At 30.9% G+C, this 26,805-nt stretch overlaps 2 protein-coding genes across 3 annotated transcripts in view; one reads left to right on the top strand and one right to left on the bottom strand.

Moving 5' to 3' along the window:
- Positions 1–837: 837 nt before the first annotated feature.
- Positions 838–22,791, top strand: LOC109596826 (protein stum). The gene is made up of 8 exons (XM_049963525.1): positions 838–997; positions 10,369–10,593; positions 10,773–12,515; positions 20,646–21,038; positions 21,089–21,236; positions 21,293–21,419; positions 21,774–21,968; positions 22,025–22,791. Exons 2-8 carry the CDS (start codon positions 10,436–10,438, stop codon positions 22,129–22,131), a joined length of 2,871 nt encoding a protein of 956 aa, XP_049819482.1. The 5' UTR covers positions 838–997; positions 10,369–10,435; the 3' UTR covers positions 22,132–22,791.
- A 1,681-nt stretch (positions 22,792–24,472) lies between these two features.
- Positions 24,473–26,805, bottom strand: part of LOC109596811 (heterogeneous nuclear ribonucleoprotein L) — a 117,669-nt gene continuing 115,336 nt past the window's right edge. For both annotated transcript variants that reach the window (XM_049963340.1, XM_049963341.1), the window contains one exon: positions 24,473–26,775. In XM_049963340.1, coding sequence (XP_049819297.1) covers positions 26,648–26,775 — 128 coding nt within the window. In that variant the 3' untranslated portion in view covers positions 24,473–26,647. The remainder of the gene's footprint in view (positions 26,776–26,805) is intronic.

Below are 26,805 nucleotides of genomic sequence, written 5' to 3'. Positions count from 1 at the left end.
AAATAAAAAAATAACATATTAAGAAAAAGAAAATAAAAAAACTTGAAAAGGACATTGTTCAGTCAGTAATAATAATTTAGTGACTCATAAATCTGGTTAGTAGTGTAAAATGAATATGTATTTGAATTCCACGTATGGTTTGTTTTATACTTTCATTAATTAATTTTTTGAATAGTTATAATTTAAAATTTATAAATATAATAAGACATGCGATTTAGACAATTATTTTCACATATATTTATAAAAAATTGGAATATTATGAAATTTTCGAATAGAAAAAATTATGAATGTTTTAAAAGAAATTTTTAAACTTAAGATATTTTTTAGTTTTTACTAATTTTGATAAAAAATTAAGAAATAGTTGCTGTATTTTTGTTTTATTCATAAAATTCGTTTTCCAACTTGACTTTTATAATTTTCAGAATAATTTTTAATTTAAATTTATGATATTTTAGTTAAATTTTTTGAATATTAAATTTTCCACAATTTCTGTAGTAGAATTACAAAATTTTTGCTGAAATTTTCTGAAAAAATTGTAAAATTTTGTGTCAAAAGTTTTGCCAAAATGAAAAAATATGATAATTCTGAAAACTTCACTGCATCGATTAAGGGGATGAAAAGAAGCAGTTAAGCACAGAATGGACGTAACTGTTGTTAGTATCCGAAGAGGTAGGGATTTTTTTGAAGTAGGTCGAGGAGTGTGTGGTCTCTTGCGCGTCGACTTTGGCGCGCGTCGCCACCGTCGCAACGTCTTAACTTTCCATCAGCACCAACACAACACTTAGTACGGACGAAATTGTGCCGCAATGTGACTGTGATAAAAACGCGTGTCGGCGATATGCAACAGTTTTTTTACGGACCTTTGTCGTGAACGTATCAATTTGTGTTTGCAAAAATAAGTGCAGTTGCGGCTGAGCCGGGTTCTGTGGCCACGGATTTTCGGAATGGGCCCTTGATTTGTTTTGTTGTGGTTTGGTTTTTGTTAGAGTATGAAATGGTACGATTTATTTCGACGATTATTCTATTTTTAATTGTTTAGTTTCTAGTCTGATTGTAAAATTGTATAAAATGGCGAATGCGCCAGTGATACAATTAGGCGGTTACAAACGATTTGATTTTTTGTAAATGTTTGGGTTTAATTCAACTTTGACTTTTATGATTCACATCCTGTTATTCAAAGAAATAAGTAAGGTGCATCAACACCAACTTTTACCTGGAAATGTTTAAACGATTTTTAATATAAAAAATATTAAAAACTTTTTTTTTATGAAAAAATAATTAAAATAAATAATATAAATTCTAATAATTTTATAATAAAAGAATATTTTAAATATTTAAATATGTATGTTTTTAAAAAGAAAAGGAACTTTAGCAATAATTTAAAAATTTGTAAATAAGTTATAAAAAAATTAATAAAATTAACAAAAAAAAAAAATATATATAATAATTAAATTATTTTTTCTTTACGTTTATTTTACTTGTGATACCAAAGTGTTACCAAATATCTAATTATTATTTTTTTGTGTGATAAATTAAAATATTTTGTTTAAACCTACAGTTTTATTATTAACATGAATTTGTTGTCGAAGGAAACATTAAGGGTTATTTATGCCTTGTGCATAAATTTTATAACGTAATTATATTATTCTAATATAAATTACGTTAATCTTGTTTAGAAATCTGAAACTTTGTACTAAATATAATTTAATAAGTTATGATTTATGTTAAATCATTCATATACATATTGTTAAAAATACAACAAATCAAATATTTAATTAAAATAAATTACGTACAAATTTGATATGAAAGAAATATTTTATTAAATAATAATTAAATAATTTAAGATATAAGAAAACCTAATAAAATCACGCAATTATTCTGACACCATTAAACTAAAATTAAAACTTGCAATTCATTAGTAGAACATAAAAATATAATTAAACAAACATTAGCTAAAACTTATTTCCAATCATGATGAAACTTCATAAGTTTATAAAAATAGAAACAAAGCTAGTTTATCCTGTATATTGATAATCTATATTTTATAAATGTTAGAAAATCAATTACATTTGGAATTATTTATTTATTTGGTTGTTAGTATCTAATTGGATTTAATAAAGATGAGAATTAAAATTAAATGCTTGTAATTTAAGTCAAAATTAATACAATATGGTTTATTATAGTTATATTGGTTCATTTTAAATAATGAAATTTATTACTACCGAAAAAAAAAAAACAATTATGTCCGGGTTATTATTTTTTTTGTTTATGATCCAATAACAGTTAATGTTTTCCATCTTAATAAAACGAAAAGCATTTTCGTGTCTCATTTTTCTCAAAATCTAAAAATACCCATATCTCGTACGTAATGACTGCAACAATTATAGTAAAACTGTCGAGACCTTAAATCCGCTTTTATATTTAGAATTTTAACCAATTGGCTAATGCACACCGCTCAGCATCCAGAGGTGTTTTCTTAAGGTTCACGGTCAAATTATCAGTTTTACACACAGACCCAAGCAAAATAACTAAAAACTTCTATGTTTCTATTTTTTCATATATTTTTGAAAAATTATGGGTAATGTTGAACTTATTTTGTAATTTCTGTCATTAGTCACAATTTTTACAAAGTGCACGTAAAGTACATCATTTAAATCTGTTGTCTGTTTCTGTTTTCACAAAGTGTTTATGAATTTTGAAAATCCAATATGACGTACAACTTGGCACTGATTTACATAGTTATAAATCTTTTAATCTTTACGTAATAACTTTGAGGATCATTATTCTCAAAGTTATTACGTAAAGAAACTTATACAGTTACCAAACTTCCTAAACATTTTTATAAAAATTTTAGACAGTCCTGAAAGTATTTAAACAATTTTTTATACAATTTAGGCTGTTATCAAATTTCTCAATCTTGTCTATATTAAATTTAGACACTCATCAAGTTTTTTAACTTTTTAACATTTTATAGAATATTTAGCTGGTTATGCAAGGTACTAAACTCTTGTCTTTTGCAAATCCAATATGACGTACAACTTGGCACTGATTCTGAATTTGTTAGTCAGTCAAAGAAATGCAAATTGAAACATGAACATGATTTTGGAACAGCTAACGTTAAATGCATACGTTTACATAAATTTCAGGATTCAGGAGGAAAACATTAAAAACTGACCGCGAAACTTCATTTTAAAATTGTGTTATTTATTTAATACACTCAGATTGCCTCCAGATTTAAAACGAAATATTTATTTGCTTATCTCGAAACAAAAATTGAATTACTTTTATAGGTGTATTAATTGTAGTTTCTGCTCTTTTGATAAATTCGTAAAAGTTTAATTAAACGACAACGCGACAAAACAAATCTGTTTCGCCACAGTCGAACATAAGATTTCCACCAAACACAACTATTAACAAGCACATATAAAAATGTTCAGGGGCGGATCATGCGAAAATAAAGTTAATCGTGTCTGATTTCGAGATAAGCAAGACGAATCCCCCAATTTTGCTAATTAATGAGCTTTTGCGAATTTGTTCATTTTATTATTGCTTTATTTATATTTAGCCCAGAACAACGACTTTTTCTTTGTATTCTTTGTCTTAATTAAAGATGTAAGATGTGTTAAGACACTTTTGTAACCGTGTTTACATATACATTAATATTTAATTAATCGTTGTTGTGTTTGGGCAATAATCATAAAGCGTGATAATAATATCTATGCAATTTGTCGTTGATGAAACAAAAATAAAATAGAGTGGAGAAAGTAATAGAAGTTGCGGTTGCAATTTAGGATGGAGAAAATAAAAATGTAGTGGTTTCCTCGACGCCCATGTCAGGTGTTCCATTGAATAATAAGGAGTTCACATCGCAGAAAGAATGAATAAATTAAGTCAAAAAATCAATATTGGAATAGGACTTGTTTTAACAGACCTCATTCAATTCTAAGGGTCGTTAGCAAATGTCTTATTGACTTATTCTTCATATTTATGACATAACTTCACCTTAAAAAAGATGGACCTTTAGACATAAAAAACGTGTACCAATAAAAAAACATGGTTTTGTTTTGTTTTTTGTCCATTTGACATTGAATATAAAACTTCCAAGTTCCAGATAACATAATTATTGGTCAGCTGTGACTGAGAGTCGAACATGCACTCATAATTTCAGCAAATATATTGCCCAGATTGTATTGATAAGGTATTATCGACACGGCACTTTATAGCAACGTCGCAGGCGAAGGATTTTCATTACGAGAAAATTAATTAGCCAATATGACTTACATCAAGGCCGAATATTTTAAGGAATATAACGAACATTATTTTTTCACTTCACACTCATGTATATAATAAAGAGTAAAATAAAGATTTGTAAGTATAACTATATAAATTTAAAAATTCTTAAATAATTTTCATATTTACACTATTCTGTAAGCACTTATATATTTTTTATATAATTTAAACAGTTATAAAGCTTTATAAACTCTAAAATAAAAATAATTCTGGAGAGTAATTTTACAATTTAGGTTTATAATATAATTTAATTTTTTTTCTATGTTATGTATAAATAATAATTTTTATGCAATTACACCTGAAACTATTTCAGCAATTTTTTATACAACTTAGACAGGCATGAAACTTATATTTAAACATTTTATAGAATATTTATGAAAGGTCCTAAACTCTTCTGTACAACATAGAGAGTTCTGAAAGTTCTCAAGCAATCCTAACACAATTTTCATACTTATGACCTTTCTATAAAATATTTAGATGATTCTGAAAGTATTTTTATACAACTTATGCAGTTAGACAGTCCTGAAAGTATTTAAATAATTTTTTATACAATTTAGGCAGTTATGAAATTTCCCAAACTTGTCCGTAATAAATTTAGACAGTTCTGAAGTTTTTTTAAGCATTTCATAGAATATTTAGCTGGTTATGAAAAGTCATACATTCTTCTAACATGTATAAAAAGAGAATTCTGGAATTTCTAAAGTAATTCTAGCACAATTAACATAGTTATAAACCTTTTTAAACTTTTCTTCAAAATATTTAACAACGTTGAATATTTAGCTGGTTATGAATGATCATACATTCTTGTATATAAAAAGAGAATTCAGAAACTTCTGAAGTAATTCTATACAATTTACATAATTATGAACCTTTTTAAACTTTTCTACAGAATATTTAAATGATACTGAAAGTTATTACAACTTATACAGTTACTAAACTTCCAAAACATTTTTATAAAAATTTTAGATAGCCCTGAAACTATTTAAGCATTTTTTTATACAATTTAGGCAATTATAAATCTTTCCAAACTCCATATTAAATTTAAACATTTCTGAAGTTATTAAAACTTCTAAATAGAATATAACTTTCTAAAATTGTCTGTCTTAAATTTAGATACTTTTTAAGTACTTTTTAGAAAATTTAAAAACCTAAATCCTTCTGTATAAAATAAAGATGGTTCTGAAATTCTGATGTAATTCTGAGATTTGTTAAGCAATTTTTATGCTATTTAGAGAGTAGCGAAAATTTTACATATAAATTAAGAGACTGTAATTAGAATAACAAGACATGTTGTACAACATACATTTTGATCCGTCCGTGGATACTTTCCCATACTTCGATTGTCCAACACACACCATAATAGTTTTCCCCATTTCCCATTTGGTGTGTACAGTCCAAAGGCGCCTGGAAAAGTTAAGCGCAGTTTTTGCACAATGACTATTTGCATATTGCATATTGCATATTGCAGAACACTCGTTGGTCGGGTCGATAGACATTTTGCTCAATAAATACTTCCAGTTGAAGACGTGATGCGAATGCAATAAAATTGCGGTAATTTAGGAGGAAACGCGAACATGTACACTTATTTAATGTTCCGAGCGAATTAATTCACTTGGCTTCATATCATAAATACCGAAACGGCATCGATTCGCGCGCGACCCTTTTGTGAAAACATTCGCGGAAATTCTTCAACCCGTTATTAGTTTCTAATTGTGCAAAATTTCGGTACTCGGGACAAATTGATTAATGACGCCGTGGGAGTAATTGTTACAAATTATTGTATTATTTACGCCAACCCGCTATTATATTAATTGCCCTTTTAATTGGGTTTTGGACTATTTTTTTTTTTAACGAGATACAATAATAGAATTAATTGTTTATTTAAGGATTGGCCGTTGCTTATGTTTTTTTAGTTTTCTGCTGTTTGTGATCGTGGTAAGTTGATACTGTTTTACTATTTATATAAATTATGCAAAGTATTAATGAGAACATACATTTTACATTTTATCTAAATGATATTACTTAGTTATCACAGTTTATTGGTGAAATACACTTTTACTTAATTTATTATTAATGTACAGTTTAACTTTCTTATTAATTAGTATTATTCAATTATTCATCTAAATTGGAAAACGTTATTTGAACTTTCTTACCATTGCATTTCCTTTTATGGATCTAATAAACTTGAAATAGATATTAATTAAATACTTTATATTTTTAATTGTTTTGTATGTTTAAAGTTAAGTTATTCACATTTATGAGGATTATTTATTAATTGTATATTTAATGGACAAAAGTATCTAAAATATTTTTGAATTTGAATTTCAGTGTAAATTTTACCTTATATTAAACAAATAAAGATTCTCAACATCTTTGATGGCTTTATTATTCTGTAAAATAATTATTAAAAATAATGTTTTAAAATTAAATATAAAGAATTTATGACGAGTATAATTTTATTTGATAATTGTAAATTGAATGAAAAATATATAAAACTTCATTAAAATTTTAAAATAAAAATTTTGTAGTCTAAGAATTTTGAGGAACGTCCATTTATATGAACAAATGTGAGTTCTATTAAACGTTCTTTCGACACAATTTCATAGATTGATGCAAAATAAAACCGGCCGCAATTTCTAACTACACCAAACCCAACTAATTAATACACTTAAGGAAAACGGTAACAACATTGATTTCTACTCCACATTTAATCTCATCGTAAATTATTCAAGCACGAGTTACAAGACCAATTGGCAACAATTATCCTGAAGAACGTAGCAGAAGTAGTTTGTTAAAACCGAATCGAAACATTCTTTTTTCCAACAAAGCCGTAATAAGTAACGTTTACTTTTCTCGTTTTGCTGCGTTTTCATCGTGCACACTGTTATGATCTAGTTCGCTCGACTCGCAACGAAATCTCTGTCATTACGGTTGATTTTCGAGCGCACATTTTGTAATTACTTAGAAATTTCATTAGAGGAGTCATGCTCCATATCATTGTACTTTAATATTCATTAGCCAACAATTTACTAACTAATTAGTGTTTATTATTGTGTAATAATGATGGTCAACCGTATAACTGATTTTACCGTCTTTTGTGTTTATTGATGGTTCGGTGATGAATGCACACAACTAGCGGAACCGATACCGCATTTCCGTTTATTTGGTAACCAAATCCTTATTGGGTGTATTGAGCATTGAAATTTTCTTAGTCGTAACACACATACAAGTCAGTGAATAAACTAACGTTTTTTGGTGGATGTTCACATTTATAAGTTATTAATGCATCTATTGGTATGTACATTTTTATTTTTTAATTTATTAATTAATTAAATAGTAAACTTTTTATCTCGTTATTATTATAAACATTAATATAATGTAGACAACGGTGCAAATTTTTCGATAAATTAATGTTGCTTAATGCTAAAACAAATAATTTATAATAGTAGATCTAAATGACTGACAATGTGAATGATAAAATTCAAAATATTAAAAAAATAATTAATTGTTTCAACCAAAATATTGAATTTAATTTTAGACATTTTATTAATAATTATTAAAAAAATATTATAAAATATCCATTTTCCATTATTTTATATTTAAATTTAATTATTTATTTATTAAGAACTACTTTAAAAATTAGGTAATTGTTGTAAAATGTTTTTTGCTAATTTATTGCATTTATTTAGTTATTTTTATTACAAAAATTAGTAAATTATTAATAAATTTTAAATGTTTTAAAAACTATTGAAAAATTATATTATATAAAAAATATTTTTATTATTGTATTTATTTTCATTTTATAAGTACCAAAGATGAATATTAATAAATAAATAAGTTCAAAAATATTATATCTACTAATTTAATGCAAAATTAACAAAAATTAAAGCTTTTTAACATTTACCAATAATAAATAATAATTAAATATTCACAACATAAACGAACTTTATTATCAAAAACGTAAATAATACATACTATCGCCCATATGTAGAGCAATTTTGGAAAATTTCATTTGTCTTGATAAAAGTGTTCGTTTAAATATCCATATTAGTGTCAGTTATGCAGCATTTTTGATAACATCAATACGGCAATATAATTGTGGGTTTAGTTTGGTATTTAAAAGTAAAGCAACTATAAAATAAAAAAACCTTACGTACATTTAGCCTTTCTTTTTTTAGTATCTAGTAGGGTATCCATTATTATTAATAACTTCTAAACTTCATTGATTTCAGTTGCTTTTCAATATAATCGTTTCATTTAAGTTTAAGTCTTTTTGCGAGGATTTTCCGATCAATTTTACTCCAAAGGTTTTCAATTAGATTGAGGTCTGGGCGTTGTGCTGGCTAAGAACATTATCGTACTAGATGATCCACCTTAAACTTATGTTATATTCGGCAAGTGGATGCATATGATACTCCAGAATGTTATGATAAACAAACATTATCTTAACCAGCGGGCCCACGACAGACTCAGAAAAACAGGCCCAATCTCTTCCTTCACCACTCTTCACTGTAGGTCTAGTGTATTAGGGATTATATCTTTTAATAATTGGTCTTCTCGTCCATAAAATGCCATTAGATTTGAATAATCGGAATCGACTTTCATTGGAAAACAAAATTGTTTTCCTTTGCCCATATGTCTAGTTGTCTACATGTTCTATTGCAAGAAGTAGTCTCGCTATTTTATTTTTTACAGAAATGAAGGGCCTCTTTGCTGATTTTCTACCATAGGGGCTACCTTCTGTTAATATTTGTTTTATGGTACTCACCGACACACTGACTTCGTTTATTTCTTGATTTATGCATTTTTGGGAACTTCTCCCAGTGGATTCCTTCTATTAAAATTGGAAATCGTCCTCGAAATGATCTATTTATTTAAATTTAAATCGATTGCAATTTTACTCAGCGTTTCACCATTCCGGAACTTTTCTACAATTTGTTGTATAATCTGTATAATCTGTATAAATGGACATCTCTTGGCAATTTTAGCTTTAAGGAATGATTTCTGACACACAAATAAATTATAATATTAACTGTATTGAATATACGGGAGGTACGAAATGTTTAGACGCTTAATAATTATAAAATTAATTTAAATTAAAAAGAATCGTTCTTTTAATAAAATGATTGTTTTTTAATTAGTTGCTCTACATATGAGCGATAGTGTAACAATTTAATTTAGTACGTCGTATTTCCACCCCTACTTTGTAATAAAACATACGACTGTGTATACTTCTTATTATATTATCAATAAATTCTTGAGAGGTGTCGGTGAACATTGTCGTCTGTAATTATGAAATTCAGACCTATCTGCCCCGTATTGGTTATATAACAGGTTGAATTATAAACTCTATGCAAATTTGTCCAATGATTGTGATTATTAAAAATAATTATATAGTATAACGTTTTCAGTCCAATTTTAGTACATATTATTCAAAGAAAAAGTCATTAATATTATTAGAAATACTCTAATAGAATGGTTTTTGGTGGAAAGGAATTTTAATTTTTAATGTTGTTTGCTTAGTAAAGTTTGTCATAAAAAATCTGTGAACTTCAGATTTACATATAACCATAAAAAATTGTATGCGTGTTTCCAATAGTAATCACAACGAAAGCAAAGCTGGGAAAACGTTTTAAAAAAGTGTAATAAAGAAGTTGTATATTACACAACGGAAACATTATTGCTAATTTACTTTATAAATAATCTGATCCTCCTTTTGAACAATATTTTTCGAACATTTAAATATTACTTTGTATGTTTTTACTTATAGAACCATATACATTTTTTAGTTTTATAATTGAAAATTTACTACAAGCATAAAATAAATTAAAAATGATCGAAACACAAACGCGACATTTCTTGAACATTCATTAAAGTCTATTTCGGACAAATACTCTATTTTTAATGCACGTTCGCGGCGAACAAATGCATCCGGCCGCATTAAAAATACCACGTTATGTTACGGCCCTTAATGACACTTCTTCCGCGACGCAACAATTTTCTATTTTAATGAACCGCCTGTTTTATCCCAACCTAATGTTACACCGTTGAAATTTACGAGGTGATCGTATGTTGCAGTCTTTGTGAGTGGCACAGGAAGCGTGACAAACGGCGGATGCATGTCAGGAGTGGATAGTGGAGAAAGATGCGGTCGCCGCAACACAATCCGACCGCCCCGCATCGGGCGGGCAGGGAACTCGAGCCGGAGTTGCACCTTCATTATTTGGCGCCGGGGGCCTTCACCATCTTGCCGCCCGACAACTTACCACCGCCCGATCCGCCCTCTGCACCACAACCTTACCGGTAATTATAGTTAGTTTAGTAGTTTTTGAAGCATATGCAAAAGTGTAATATTTGCGTAAATTGGTGTACATGGAGGCACTTATAGAGCTGTAAAAACGGAATTTATGTGAATTTTCTTTTATTTCTTCATTTTACGACATAACCATGCTAGTGAGGTGTAACATGTGGTCGTGTTGCAGGTTGGCTAATCAAACCACAAGGCGTAATAGAAACCAAGCGTTTTCGATAATCGCCGAATCGAGTTCGAGAAGTTCGTCACCAACTGGCCGCGTAAGTCCGTTCAGAGGTCGAGGTTTCAACCCGGCGGGTTCTCGACACGCGTCTCCCAATCCGTCACCACCTCCCGAAGATATCAGACAAACCCCATCGCCCAGACATGTGTCCAAAATTCCGACCCTTTCCAGGCGGCCGAGCAACGTTTTGGGAGAGAAGGTTAGTCATCTGCCAGCTCCGCGGAGAAGGTTCCACTCGCAACACAGCCAAAGTTTGTCCGATTTGGAACAAGACAAGACACCAATTGCGAAAAAAACGTTCGGTTACAACAGACCGCCGGCGTTCCAGCAGTTGTCTCCGATAGCCGGCAGTTCGCCTGAACCCAGCCAATCACTGTCTTCCCCCTCTAGGATTCCGAAGAGCCGCAGTCAGCCCGGTAGTCGGATTACTTCACCTGCCAGAACGCCGTCAGGTTTAGCTGCCAAACCGCCCATTTCCAGACCTGCATCCAGGAACCAGTCCCGGAACCAGTCGAGGAACGTAAGTCGCGAGACCAGTCCCGTTAAAAATCCCACATCGCCAACTAGAATACCCGTCAGCAAATACAGAAATGTGCAAGCTAAAGTTAATAGTTTTAGTTCTAAACCGAAAGTGCCTCCCAAACCGCAAAATCAAAGTGAACAAAGTGAACTCACCGAGCAAACTGAAGACTCTGACGCCCCAAAGTCGGCTGCTAAACCTAACGTGGTGAAACGGGATAGTGTTAGGCGGCAGAGAACAACTAAACCTAACGTTTTGGCTAAAACTTCTAGTATTAGTAATATTGCAAATGTAAATAACAATAACAAAACGCACAGCGGCAGCGAATATAATCAACAGAAGGTTGGTACCACAATAGTGCGCCACCCAAGTAACAAACGTCCTGTTAAAAATGTTAAAAGCAGCATAAAAAAGGAGAAGGAGAAGGAGAAGGAGAAGGAAAAGAAAACCGACAACGAAACCAGCGACTTGACCTCAGCAATCGAAACACACGAATCAGAACTCAGCACTGACGAAGTGCTGAAAGAATCCGAAAGTGTTTTAAAGTTAACCGATCTGACACCATCCACAACAGCAGTAGTATCAAGTACAACCACCACAATAACCCAACCTTTAAAAATTGATGCCAAAATTGATCCACCGCTGGTAAAATACGACAAACCAAAACCGGTCTCGCCAATGGTAGATGGAAGAGTCTTGAGCGCCACAAGTGTCTCCAATGCCATTAACAGAATGAACGACACAGTCTTAAACACTCAGACCGTCATAAAAGATCACGGTTTTTCAAAATCATCTCCTGCAGCCACCATAGTTTCAATGGCCAACGAAACGAAGCCAGAAAATCCTGCTGTTAATACGAAAAATCTCACAACAGCGTTACCAACTATTGACACGACCGCCACAGTTAATAAACCTAAAGAGAAGAAATTAAATAATCACGTTACGAGTGTGGGAATCTCGGAGCAGAACCACGTGTCCCCCGATCATCCAATGGGGAATTCGGTGCAGAAAAGCGTCAACGACAGGATCAAGGAGGCGAGGACTGTGGTGGCTGCCGATGTAAAACCCATCAAGATTATGGTACAGGAGAAGCCTTCGGATGTTGAGGTGCAGAGTGGGAACGTGCGGATTCCCGTCAGCGCCACCAATGGATTGAGCGAACGGCCAAGGTAAGTTTTGAAGAGAAATAAATTTAGATCATTTTTTCAATTGTCTAATCAAATTTAATTAATAGTTATAGTATAAAGACTGGTGACTAATGAATTGATTCTGAAAGGATTTTTTTGGTTTAAACAAACTAAGTTAACAATAATTGAAAGAACCACCGACCCTTGAACTATTTACATTAAGTCGCATTTCGTTCTTTTTACACGCACACAATGTTATAGATTTTTCGTCCGAATTCAATGGACCACTAACCCAAATGTTGGTCTAAATTTAGTGACCGATACGCAAAAAGTTTCGCGCCAGCTTCAGATTATAACGATATAGTGTTTGAGTTTGTTCTAAAAACGGTGCGTAGTTAGTTGAGGGCAGACCAGCATGAATAATAAAAACGAGTTTCCTTTTCGCCACTGTGACGTGGAAATATCGAAAGGCTTCGTGTCGTACGGCTATATATGCATATTTTCATTAATTGCTGCTCATATATTGCCTATTTCATTATTTTTAAATTACACAACTGTGTGACAACTTTTGACCCATTTACTAATACAACAACTATTAGAAAATGTATCTTCCAACAACAGCAAATAGAAAATGACAATAAATAATTAATTAAAATTTCATTGTTAAATAATCAAATTAGAAGAAGAAAATCTAGGTGAAATAAGAACTATATTTTGTTAATTTACATTAATTTTTTTCAAGACTATTCGTATGTGAGTTAAAAATTAATGTTACGTTAATATTATAGACATAAATCATTTGCAAAAATCCATTTATATTCTTGCGTTTTGTTAATGCGTCCAACAAAAGCAGTTAGCGGAAAGACCCTCATATAATTATCTTAATTATTAACTGTTATAATAACTTCTTTGCTTTTCAGGTCACAATTGTTTCGAGGCCTAAAACTAAAGAAATATATTTTCTATAACAGTAAAAAAAAACGTACCTAAAAATGGAATTTACTTTATATAATTTATTTTTTAAGGCTCAATTTCCAACTGACAGTTATATTACTGTTCTAAAGCATTCATTAAAAAAAGGTAATAATTATCATAGTAAAAAATATATTAAAAAAGCAAGACATTGAATAACGTGAATTAAGGAATAAATTATTGAAGAATAGAAAAATGTTTCTCAAGAACTGATATATTACATAAAAGCATCGGGAAAAATCCATGCTTAACATTGTACTACCCCTTATCACATGCAAGTGAACGTGCTCGTTTTAAATTTACTTTAGTCCTGTTAAATTACAATCATTTAAAATTCATACTTTTAAATAGAAATTGGTTCTTGGCGCTGAAGGAAACTAATTACCACCCTTATTTATGTCCACAGCATACAATTTTAGTGAGTAATTGCATTCAGACGCATTTTTTTAAATTAAACATTTGAGACTTATTAAAATAATTACAATAAATGTGACTGGAAATTCACTCAGGACATTTCAATTTATTTTTCCTTTTGATGGATTTTGTTTTTAACAGAGCAATCTTTAGGACAAATAAGGGTATTAGTGTGTGTGTGTGTGTGTGGTCAAACACTTCATGTTTACAAGTAATGCAGGAACGCTGGATGAAGGTCAATCATTTAAAAGTGTAAAAATATGAAAATCTTAAGGGTTGAACAAGTTAGACTCTCAGGGTGAGTCACGTGATTGGTCAGCGATTGTTGTGATACTGCTGAGGGTCACGCGAATAAACAGGGGTGAACAAATTCATTCAGCCATTCCCGTACACAAATTCTCACAATATTCCCTTGAATTTTGTATATTTATATCACATAACTGAGTAAAATATTAATGGTCACATTCTATACAATTAAAACCTATTAAATTCATGAATATTTTGTTGTAAACGTCTGAAATATATGATAAATAAAATAGTCATTAGAAATAATTTGGTGTCGTGAATAATTCATGATTCTTGTTCAGCACAATAATGCAAATTGAGATCGTTAGTGAACAAAATAAGGCAAAACCGAACAGGGAACATTAGACCCGGAAGCCGACATAAAAATGATCGTATTCTTCAGTTGAGGCTCGGTCCAGTCGACGTTGTTCGGGGGGCAGTTAGGGCTGACCAAATAGCCGCCCTTCAAGGGTACGAAATATAAAATATCGATCAATGTGGGTACAAGGACCGAAAGTCTGATGCACTCGTAATCAATATGTATTTTACAATGCAAATTTTATTGTTGCTGCCACATAAAAATAGCCGGACGGCCAGTTATTTGGAATGCACGTTTAACAACGTCAATCTTATGTAAATCGATCACTTTTGTGGTTGTTTTGATCAAATTAAATTGTCGGCTTAAATTTTATTGGTTAGGTTGATTTATGGTAAACGAAATTGTTGGCTTGCACTACTTATAAAATGTTGTTTATAAATATTAAACAATGTAACATTATTTTCTTACCTTTAAACAATAGTTTAAACATGTTTTATAATATATTAATTTAAACTCAAATCAGCTTCGCAATTCTCTACCAACACAACAACATAAAATTTTATTTTGACATTAGAGCCAAAGCAGTTTGATGTTGTTTTAAGATGGTAATGCTGTTATCATGATTTCAAATCATTCAAGTTCAGCAAATTGCAAAATGCGCTACTTATGAAGAGCTGTGTATAAATTTGAACAAAATTCCTTACCATGCAATCTTTCATAACTTAGTAGCAGGGAGCTGTTTAATATTGTATACTCATGTGAGAAGAAAAGTTCATGGGGGCTGGGGTAAATATCCTAGTTTTCTACTCATCGTACGTAAGGTCAGGAAAGAGAATACCCAGGTATTTCTACTATTATGGAAGGTCGGGCTAATATATGTTCGGAATTTTGACAAGTACTTCATTAAATAAAAACCACTGGACATAATAATACATCACTCTCGCCCATAAATCGTCGCGGGTCTAATTTCAATGAAATCAAGGGCGAGAACCCATGAAAATAAGAAGCGAAAGTCTCACACGGCTAATGAACCAACGCAGATTGCCGTTGATAAGAAAACTAAGGGCAAATAAAATCAATATTCCGAGTAAGTTGTGCTTTAAAATTACGGTACAAACTTACTAATTTAAGTCTATCAATTATGCCAATCTTAAAGCCGCACTATTTCAGTTTTTGATATTACAAAAAATATATGTAATCCGTGAATTTTGCGATAAAACATTAATGGCCACTTTAAGTATATATTTATGTACAAGTTCCATGTCGCATATGTTTATGTGTGGACAAACTTATGGTTATACACACTCAATCAAAATCTAAAAGGTTCGTATAGTCGGTGCCTTCCCACTGTTTGTCTTCTATAATTGCATTTGATAGTAGTCAAAATTGGAACGCGCGTAAAAGAGTATAAAATGGTTAATTCTCTGCACTGAATAAAACTCAATTTAAATTTACGACTACAATAAAATTGCAATTTAGACCCGAGAAATAAATTAGTATCGACATAACGGCCTTTGTTAATTAATTGAAAATTTGCAGTAATAATAAGCACGTAGGCCATTTTTCACAACCCCTAAACAAAACTTTCGATAACGCCCTTGGATTTTGATTAATCACCGATTCGTTATGCGATAAAAACGTTCGTTATGAATTGAGTGCCGGGCTAGTTTACATTTTTAATTAAATGTAATATCGTTAATGAGGAAAATTTATTCAGACAATAAGTCCGCTCCAGCGAAAAACAGAATCTGTTAAATATTTTAACTAATCTTAATCTAATTGATTATATATTTATTGGAAACTAGTTTCAAGCAAAATTAGATTCCCATTTCAATTATGTTTTATTTCAAAATTTTACAGCAATTAGTTTTAAAAGAAAATGAGCTGTAAAGTTTTTTTTTTTAATTACTCACTTCCGAGCAAAAATATTAATATTCAAAATTGAAATACCAATTAACGGTGCACTTACATCATATCTTATAATAAATTAAATTAATCACGCTCTTTGTACTTGGCCATAAAATATAAAATTTCCCCTATCGATCAGTTAATTTGTACAGTTCACGCCACCTATTAAGCCTGCGATAAAGCTTTTACAGGTTTTAAACTAAACATTTTTATTAAACAAATTACTTTAATTTGACACACTTACGTTAGATGCCACCAATTAATATTCAGTTTTGAATAAAGTCCCCAAGATTCGAATAGTAGGAAATCGTTTCAGCTAACAAGAACGGATATTTCTGATTTATGCCTGTCAGTTTTGTCCACCTACGTTAATATCAGATTCGTGAATAATTAAGCCATTTTAATTAAACCTTAAACTATCACGCTAAGTAACAAGTATAATTTCATGTTAATGAAATCTTAACATATTTTTCATTTGGGTCTTGTACTTGTTAATTGTTACATTTTATTGCATTTCCTCCTGATAACAATGTGCGCATATTATGCACACTTAATTAATTATATCCATATTTTGCCGATAAAAAGTGTTGCAAATTATCTAATCGATATAACTGTGATATAACGTAAAAAGTTAGTTGACACCTACTAATGACCTATTTGTTGTATCCGATGGACTTTCACGCTGTTTCAGTTGAACTCGACCCCAAAAAATGTTGAATGCTAATAAAGTGTAATCAGTATTAGGCGCCTTGTTGCCGGTTTTTATTGAAAAAGTTCTATAAATTTTTTTTGGGACAAGAGGATTCTAAATAATAACATATATTTTTATTAATATAAAAATTTACGGTTTACAAAAATAATTATATAAAATATTTTATTAAATTTTTTGTTAATATTTTTTTTATAATTGTATAATATACTGCGAGCAAAAAAAGCGCAACGGGTAGAGATAATTGATTTATTCAATTTTATTATTAAATTATTACGTAATAATAATTTATTACAAAATTAAACGATAATCTTAAAGCATAAATTGTCAAAAGCTAATAATGGATTGGACTCCCATTTTGATTGAGACACTCATTGACGCATCGTGGCATCCATCTAATGAGATTATCGACAACTTGAGGTATTTCATCCCACATGAACCGAACCTGACGGTTTAGTTCAACAAGTCTCCATGGAGGGGGCCACGTATGTTCGATTGAGGAAAGGTCTGAAGATCTAGGTGGCCAAGGCAGTATACTTATATAGGAGGCTTCTAGGAAGTTTAATGTATTCCTGGCAATATTTGGACAGATATTATTTTGCTCCAAAACGTCATCCACATAATGCAGGGACGTCATATTGCCACTAATGAAAACTGAAGATTACCTGCTACCATAAGCAATAACACTCTTTGCCATTAAATCAATATTGTTATTAACACACTATAAGCGGATCGGGTAAAAATACCCGCCTCGAGAACTGTTGATTGTTAATGAACCGGGTAATTTTTACCTTTTTGAATGTACTTACTTGAAAAGCGGGGTGAGATAATTTTACTCTATTGGTTTACATACGGAACTGAAAGAATTATCTCTTAATTTTTGTTATAACTCAACAACATAGTTTGGACTATTTTGCTGCCTGCCTATAGTGTGTTAATATGACTCTTCACAGAAGAGCGAGGATCACGTCTTTCTCCACGTCGCCGTCTTACTAACACATGACTATCGTATGTCCAAACATGGGGCAATAAATCTGTAGGTCAATAGACCTTATAGGGAGGTAAACAGATCGAATACCAATTGGCCTACATTCATCCGCGTTGAACTCATCCTGTCCCTTAGTGCCAATAATCTAAGACGACGATCTTTTGGCTTTGTGGTTGCTCTGGGTCTTCCGAAACCTCTTGCTCTGCCTCTTCATCCCTCTTCACTCCATGAGTGCCAACATCGTATTACAATACTCACATTTCTATTCAAACGCCTCGCTATTTCTCGTACTACTATTCTACCTCTATCAATTGGTTAAAATGATTTTTTTCTTCGTACTTTACGGGGGTGGTCCGATAAGCCTACAAAAGAAAAAGAAACATTATGGAAAAGTGGCGATTTATTTTTCAATATATTCTCCTTTTAGTTCGGTACACTTGACCCAGCGATGCTTAAACTTCTTTAAGCCATCTGAAAAGTACGTTTTGTCGAGGTCTGCAAAATAGGCCTCCATGGCGACGATGAGACTAAGTACTTATCGGACCACTCTCGTAGGCATGTTAGTATATATTACAAAATAAAACAAATTATGACAAAAACTATGTACACGCTTCTTTGAGATACCTTAAAGTTTCTTATTTCAATAAGTACCTACTTGTTTTGGTTTTTTTACAGTTAGTATGTTACAAATAAAAAAATTATTTTCATATTATATTGGCTATTTTTATTGCTTTCAGAAGTTATTTTATTATCATTTATAATTCCTGTTTTAAAAGATTATTAAAAAAGAAAATTATGTCTTCAAAAGGGGGGCAAATAAAAAAGTATTGGCAACCTGGATTGGGGGGTTGAAACATATAACCCTGACACGAATTAGCATATAAGAGTTTGTTTTTAAGGCAGGTTAGGAGTTATTAAGGAAAATCACTGTTCGTTGAAGTGGGGTGGCTTTCTTAATAGTTGCTCGCGTGATGTTAACGTCTGGAATGACCACTGGCAAGTGGAAAATAGCGTGTATAGATTAAACATTGGCGTAGGGATACAAATTTTTCATCCAATTTTATATTTGTGTAATAAATCATCGCTGATTATATTAATCGCCAGAAAAAGATTAATTAAATAATAATAAAGTTATTAATATATCATAAATATACAAAATGGTTGAGATATAATAAGTTATTTGAATTCAACTAATAACGACCAATAACAGAATGAAAAATGAGTTCAACAACAGCCAAAGAAGAAAATTTAACCATTTTGCGCATAAGGTATATGTAATCAATCAGCGTTAGCGGAGAGAAAGAAATAAATAATGTGAAAAATGGGGTGGTGTGGCACGCCCCTGGTTCGCAAGGGTTGGACGGTGTCCAGGAACATAATGTAAGACGTCTCAAAGCCGCATTGAAGTCGTGAAAGCGTTCTTTGACACTTTGCGGCCGCGGCTTTCCCGCAAAACTTTCATTATTCGGTGCGCTCGAACGTTTAAATTAAAAATTTGACGCGGCGATTTAAATTGTGTTGTGTGATTCGGTTTTAATTATTTTGGATTTGATTATATTCTGGTTAAGCTGACCGATCTCGATATGACCCTAATTTCAGTGAGTGTGGTCGACAAATACAAATGGTACTAATATATAATAATTGTTGATAAGATTTAGGATTTGTGATTTTTTTTTTTTTTGTTGATAACAGTTTTTGTACTTTGATTGTAAGTATGCGTTGTGAATAACGGACACAATTAAAATTTAAGTAATTAGAAATGCTATAAAATAAATTCTGCATTCGTACAAGTAATAAATGTTATTCACAATGTATAAACTCGGGAGATTAATAAATTTAATTGCAGAAAAATGTTAATTTTAATCAATAGTTCTTATATTTTACTTAATAAACACAGCACGTTATCACGAAATATTGTAGGTATGCAAAATGAGAAATACAGTTACATTGATTTTCAGTAATTTTTATTTTTTCTTCTCCAGTATTTTGTTGTGTCTGATTAATAGTATTTTCACAGCTAAAAAAATAGTATTACTCAAATGTGTTATTTTTTCTATTATAAAATTATGGTTGTTAAAAAAGTGTTGTTTTCCGATAGGCAACCTCATATAAAGTTTAGGCCAGTCACACGATACATTTCGCAGTCGATTTAAATCAAAATAGCTCAATAAACATGTAACCAAACAGTGACACCACCACATAAAGGGGGAAGATCCGCAAAATGACGTATATATACGTAATGCCCTTACATGAAGAATATAACGGCTATGGATATATTGAAAATGGAGGGTACGATTACATAATAAGATTTCTACTTTTAAGTATTTGATAAAATCTTATGTCGTGCTTGAGGTCATGCCTACTTCCTTTCTTAAACACAGTCATTAACTACGTCATGTAAGAATGTTTAATAAAGTAGCAATTGGTATATAAAACAATTTCAAATCAATAACTCAATAAACATACTTACATGCACCAACACAATCTTCAATGAAATATAGTGCATTGTATTATACACCAAATCGGTACAACAGTCAACTCCGTTCCCATTAATAAATGCATCGTCATTGTTTTCAGTTTGCCTCCAACGAATCACACGCCCCCGAATGAGCCGGAGCCAGCGAAACCGTCAGAGAAAACAAACGCGTGTACAAGATTCCTGTCGACGTGTCGCAGCAAAATTTCTTGCAAATGCTGCAAAAAAGAAACCGAACCCCAACAACCCAAAGAAGAACAAAACGAAGATGATGCTAAAACAGGTTGTTTCAACTGCAGAAAGAAAAAACCTGACCAGGTGCAGATCAATATTGAACCGCAAGAGGACGAACCTAAGAAGAAGTTTTTGGATAGGTTGAAGTGTTGCGGGAAGAACAAGGTCGGTGACAGGACTGGTTGGTTTTCGAAGGGGAAGAGGAAAGAGAGTTGGGCGCAGCGCAGGGACAGTATTTTAAGCGATCCGCCCCTTCCAAAGTAATCCTGAATGATTTTATTTAGACGTGTTTATAATTGAGATTTTTTAGATCGAAGTGTTCGAGATTTATGCGGAAAATGTTTTGTCTTGACTTGTGCTGCAAGAAAAAACTGAGCGTGGAAGAACAGATGAGTCGCAAGGCTTCCATGATGAGCAAGAAGAAAAGTCTTACTCCTACTACAATGCCTCCTCCAGAGGTAACATCTTTTAATATTCACAAGTGTGGCCCCAATTAAATAAATTCTGTTTCCAGGATACTAAGCCAAAGTTAGATTTGAGTTTGGTGGAGTACACTTCAGCGATGAAAGGAGCCATACCAGTTTTACCAGTTTCCTTGGCTTGGTTTTGTTTAGTTATGAACTGTATAGCGCCTGGAAGTGGTACGTCTTAGATAATAAGAATATATTGGACAAGAAATCAATATTTTGGGGCAATAATTGCACTACGTTTCAACAAAATTCATACGTGTAAAGTTTTAGCTTGTTGTTCATAATTCGCGGACTGCGTCAAATATGGAAATTTCCCAGTTCATTACTTTTTATCAGATAATATTAATTCAAGCTCACGCAAAACTATGCCCACGACTTACAAAGTGTTTACTAAGAAAATTTATATAAATAAGCTATTATTGACTCGCACAAAAATATCTTGTTTACCAAATTTAGGCGAGATTAAAATCTGACTAATCAAATAGGTACAAGAATATTTCGTAAAATTATTGTTTTCCTTTTCAGGCACCGTATTTAGTGGAATGTTTTGTTTATGTCTTGGCAAACCAAGATTTTCTCAAAAAGATGGACCAAAACAACGAATAGGTGCTTTTATAATAAACATTTTTATTGGTGCAGGACAATTTTTTACGGTCCTGTTTTGTTTAGTGGGTTGGGGATGGTCGATATGGTGGGGAGTAATTATGATAAAAATAGCAAGTAAGTACTGTAAATAAAGCTTGACGTTTACGACCTAAATTTTATATTTTTTGTAGAAAAACATCGGAAAATAAAACAGATGGAGGCGATGGAAGAAGCGGCGGAGCAAAGAACAATACCATCGATAAATCAGAACCACCGCGACGCAGAAAGAGGCTCTTGAATTCTGTCATGGTTGACGAGTTATTACTAATTGTATGGCAAATAATGTAAAGAGAACATTTTTTATACAAGCTTGGCGATACACAAAACTTTTTTCGCATATTTGGGAAATTTGTAATATGAAATTTGTATACATAAACTAAAGTAGGAAAATCATTTTTGCTGGACAAAAATGTTGTATCTATTGTAGATAAGAAATAAAATGCAATTGAAATATAACACTATTTTTTGTAATAAAATTTGTAGAAATATTGTGTAGCCCAAAAGGTGAAGGTTGTTAAAACACAATGTAACAAAAAATTAAGCAACGAATCTTTTAAATGCGTTGGAAATATTTTTGTAATTTTACTGAAACTAATGACGCACAAACTTATTTTGTTTTAAAATATGTATCATCTAATTACTCTACGTTTATTTTATAAATAACATTAGTCTGGTTGCGCATCAATCATGAACATTTTAGTTGCATGTTTATTTTAAGTCAATTATTATAATTTTAGTCACAAATTAACGGATTACTAATAATTACATTTGAAATAATTTTGTATGAACCGATTTGAATTGCTAATGGTATTAACATTTGTTAACCAAAATTGTACGTTTATTTATTAACAAAAATGATTATTGTAAATATATACTGTTTTGAAAATAAATTACATTGTATATAGTAGTTTTATGTTATCCCTTGAAATACTTACCTGATAAATTCCAGCATAAATTAAAGGAAATAAACATACATTACAATTAATAACGTTAAATCGAAATTCCACTATATTATGAAAATTTGAGAAAGGAAATTTGGGAAAGGGCAAACTTACAAGTTCAAAAACACACATTCATCGTAATTGATTTACTTATTTCAGCGATGAACTTTGTATATACATTATTGAAAAAATGAATTGACTTTCAGTAATACTGATGCTGGTATAGGCTAGTTTTGCAAATCGCGTGTTCCCGCAAATAGAATGTGAAATACATTTAGAAAAAAGTGTCTTTAAGAACAATCGCATTCGCAAAATTAGACTTCCAGCACAAAATGTTTGGCATACATTTACGCGTATATAATACTTTGTTTTTAAATATAATATTTATGTATATATATACAGACAGCATCGGAAAATACATACATTTACTTACAGTTACTTGTGTTTTATGTTACTTGTATGTATGTACGCATGTTTATGTATTTTTGAACGTGTAAGCTTTGTGATAGGTGGGTATGAGTGTTTGTTGTCTCCCTCTGTGGTAAATCAATCTTAGGCATAGGTATAATATTTTACAATCACAATAAATCAAATTTTTGGACTAATACATGCTGGTCAAATACAAATCTCCACTTTAATTTGTACGAGTTAATAAACATCAACAGGCAACATTTGTATTTGACCACAGTTACATTGTTACACGACCAGCATTTTATTATATTTTTTTTTTTTTTTTGAAATAAAAGGTAAGCAGAAGTACATTTAGTCACAAGAAGTATAGTATTAATGTAACTTCACACTGACTAATTTACAGGACAGTTAGACATTTATATTGTACAGAAGAATGTGTCAACATCTATATATTTTACTATATATATATATATATATTATTATATTATATATATTATTATATTCAGTGGTAGTTTCAAGAATTTTTACATTTAAAATACATATTCACTATCAACGAGAATTATCTAACATTTATGGTGTTATTATTTCCGTAAATTCTTAGTATTTACAGTAAATTATTTGTCTGTGTACTAACATAATTATGATAAAATATTCACTCCGTTACTTTTATGATTACATAACGCTGTGCATGAATATCTATAAATTTCCTTATCGCTACATTTGGCATTGTCAACTAATCGTAAATTAATTAGGAGTTTTAGAATTTTTAGAAAGTAGGCCGTCGCTTTAATAATTTGCTTCGAAGAGATCAACAAAAGCGTATACATATCTAACCTAACGGAAGTGGTGTTTTGGTAACTGTTTCATCCACAGGTCAAAAAATCAATGAGTTGCTGTAACTTGGACTCGATAAATGTGTACAGTCTTCAAAGTTAATTATTAAAAAAAAATATATCACAGCACAGAGAGAAACAATTAAGGTACAAACCGAAACTACACAGTCCAAGTTTAATTTTGGTCTCAAATTTGTATAATTGTTAATTGTAAAGTTCCAAGTAGATGCGGAAACGGGTAAGATTTTAATTTGGCAAGTGTAAAGTGGCACCAATACGTGTGTAAAAATACACCGAAACTGTGTAGTTAAGGTGTATAGGTATTATTTGGAGTAAGTGTGATAGACAAAGAAAGACTACCACTGCTAGAGGCACAGATAATTGACTCAACTAATGTTTTGTTACGACATATATATTATAGAATGCAGAGTTTAATAGAACACTACAAAATTAATAACACACAGGAACATTCTGTTTTTTCATTGATTATGTGATATGCAATTAATTTCATATGGACATTTTGTTTGTTTGATTACTTACTTAACGTTAAACGCACTCTTGAGATCCGAATGTTTCCGTTTTGATTTATCTTTGGTTCGCCCAATACAATTTTGTTGCGTTCAATCTTTGGACAATTACATAATGTTTTAAATAAATAAAAATTATTATGATATGATAATCAATGAATAACAGTTATCACCTAAATGATCACCTTCATCTATAAATATCTCAGTTTTTCTAAAACAGTAACTACAACTAGATTATGCAATTATTTTAAACCATGCGTCAAAAACTACCGTTTTTGGTCCATTAATAATTAACACAACACTCACTAACAAGTATTTAAAATAATTGCAAAGGAGAAAATAATTTCTTTAATTCTAGAGTACGAATATGTAATACTATGTGATATGAACTATCTATTTGTCTTTTATGTTTTGTTTGCAATCGTCGTACCGAAACTTGGAAAAGATTTCGAATACAACGGTTGACGACAGGGAAAAATCACTATAAAACAACAATAAAAACGTCACCGTGAGATTTTCCTTGATTGACTAGAACAAATTAAAAGAAACAAACGCGATGGGTGTATGCGAGTGTATCATCAGACTGCACTTATACATAAATAAAAATTTTGCACGAACGAAACGACAATAAACTTAAATGATTTTTCCCTCATGCAAAGTTTATTGCACAACATGTCTTAAATACGCATTTACAAACACTGAGTTATTGACATCGATATAACATTGTTTATATTCTCCACTCATTCCCAATAATAAACAATCAACAACTATACATAAACATTTGTTTCGTCAATCATTTATAAACATGGAAGTTCAGTTGAAGTGCAGGTATATGCGTTTAATTATTTGTCGGAAATGGAGAAATGAGAAGAGAATAGAGTATGTATGCACGGCCCGCACTTAGTTTTTGTTTTTTCTGTTAGATTAGGTCGTCCTAAGCTGGGATGCATACACGAGGAAGACATTTAACTAAAGTAGCAATTTAAGATCTACAGGACGAAAATTCATTGGCTAAGCTTTACTTGACACTTTTAAGCTGTTAATTTGAAAGTAGCCCCCAATATGATTATTTAGATTTTCTCACAGTAAACGATACAAAAAGTACAAAGCACAGAAAATATATATACTTCTTATAATATTTGTTTTAAAATTGATATGTACCTAAAATATGTGAAGTAATTTATTTATTCGAAGTATGATATATTGAATTTTGCAGTTGTAAAATATTGACTTCAGTTATCTTATTTAAAATTATTCTAGCGTGTGTATTAAAACTAAAATAAACTTTTTCAATAAATAAATATTTACATGTATAAAAACAAATCACATATAAGAATAATAAATAGGAAATTAATTTTCTAATATTACAAACAAAATTAACGCAAAACAAATAATCGAACATTATAATTTGACAATATTATTGCAAATTATAATAACAAATTTATCACTACAATTTATTCTAACAATAAATAGCCTACCTAGTCAAAAATTGTAACATCTAATGTCGTTGCAATTAAATTACCTAATATCCAATTCATATTAAAAACAATTAAAATATGTCATGTTCCTTCCAAATATATTGCACAAGATTCATATTTTCAATTTGCTCCTTCACATAGACACATTCTATTTCTTCTTAATAAGAATCTAATTATCATTCACTTTTTGTGTTTTACACAAACTTTAGAGCTTTTACAAATATTACGATATGTACTTACTAATATTAATTAATTTTATGCATAATAAATGTCCTTTCATTTGTATTCTAAAGAAAGTTGATTGAATAAATCAAGTGATCCAAATACAAAAATATGTCAACTTTCTAGAACTAAAAGGATCATTTTTAAACAATATCTTGGTCAAGGAGATTCAAACTTAAACAAAAAAAAAAAAAAAAAATAAAATAAAATAAAATAAACAACTTAAACATCTTAAGTACGCGACAAAGAGTACCTTGCAATATTCTGAATATACATTATAATATGGAACAGATATGTATTTGTCAAAACGGGGTTAACAAATCAAGTATGTGGAGTGCGGACTTAGTGATCCGCTGCCAGGATCTGTTTTTCACCCGAACCGTTCGTGTTCGAGTTGTTGTCGCCGTTCCGTATGGTCATGCTGCGAGACGATGAGAAGCACAGTTTCATTATGAAGGGGAACTTCGTGCCTATAAAAGTTGTTCGCGTCAAAAATGATA

The sequence above is a fragment of the Aethina tumida genome, chromosome 2 (assembly GCF_024364675.1).
Source record: "Aethina tumida isolate Nest 87 chromosome 2, icAetTumi1.1, whole genome shotgun sequence".
NCBI classification, from domain to species: Eukaryota; Metazoa; Arthropoda; class Insecta; order Coleoptera; family Nitidulidae; genus Aethina; species Aethina tumida.
This window is presented reverse-complemented; position numbering and strand designations above follow the sequence as displayed.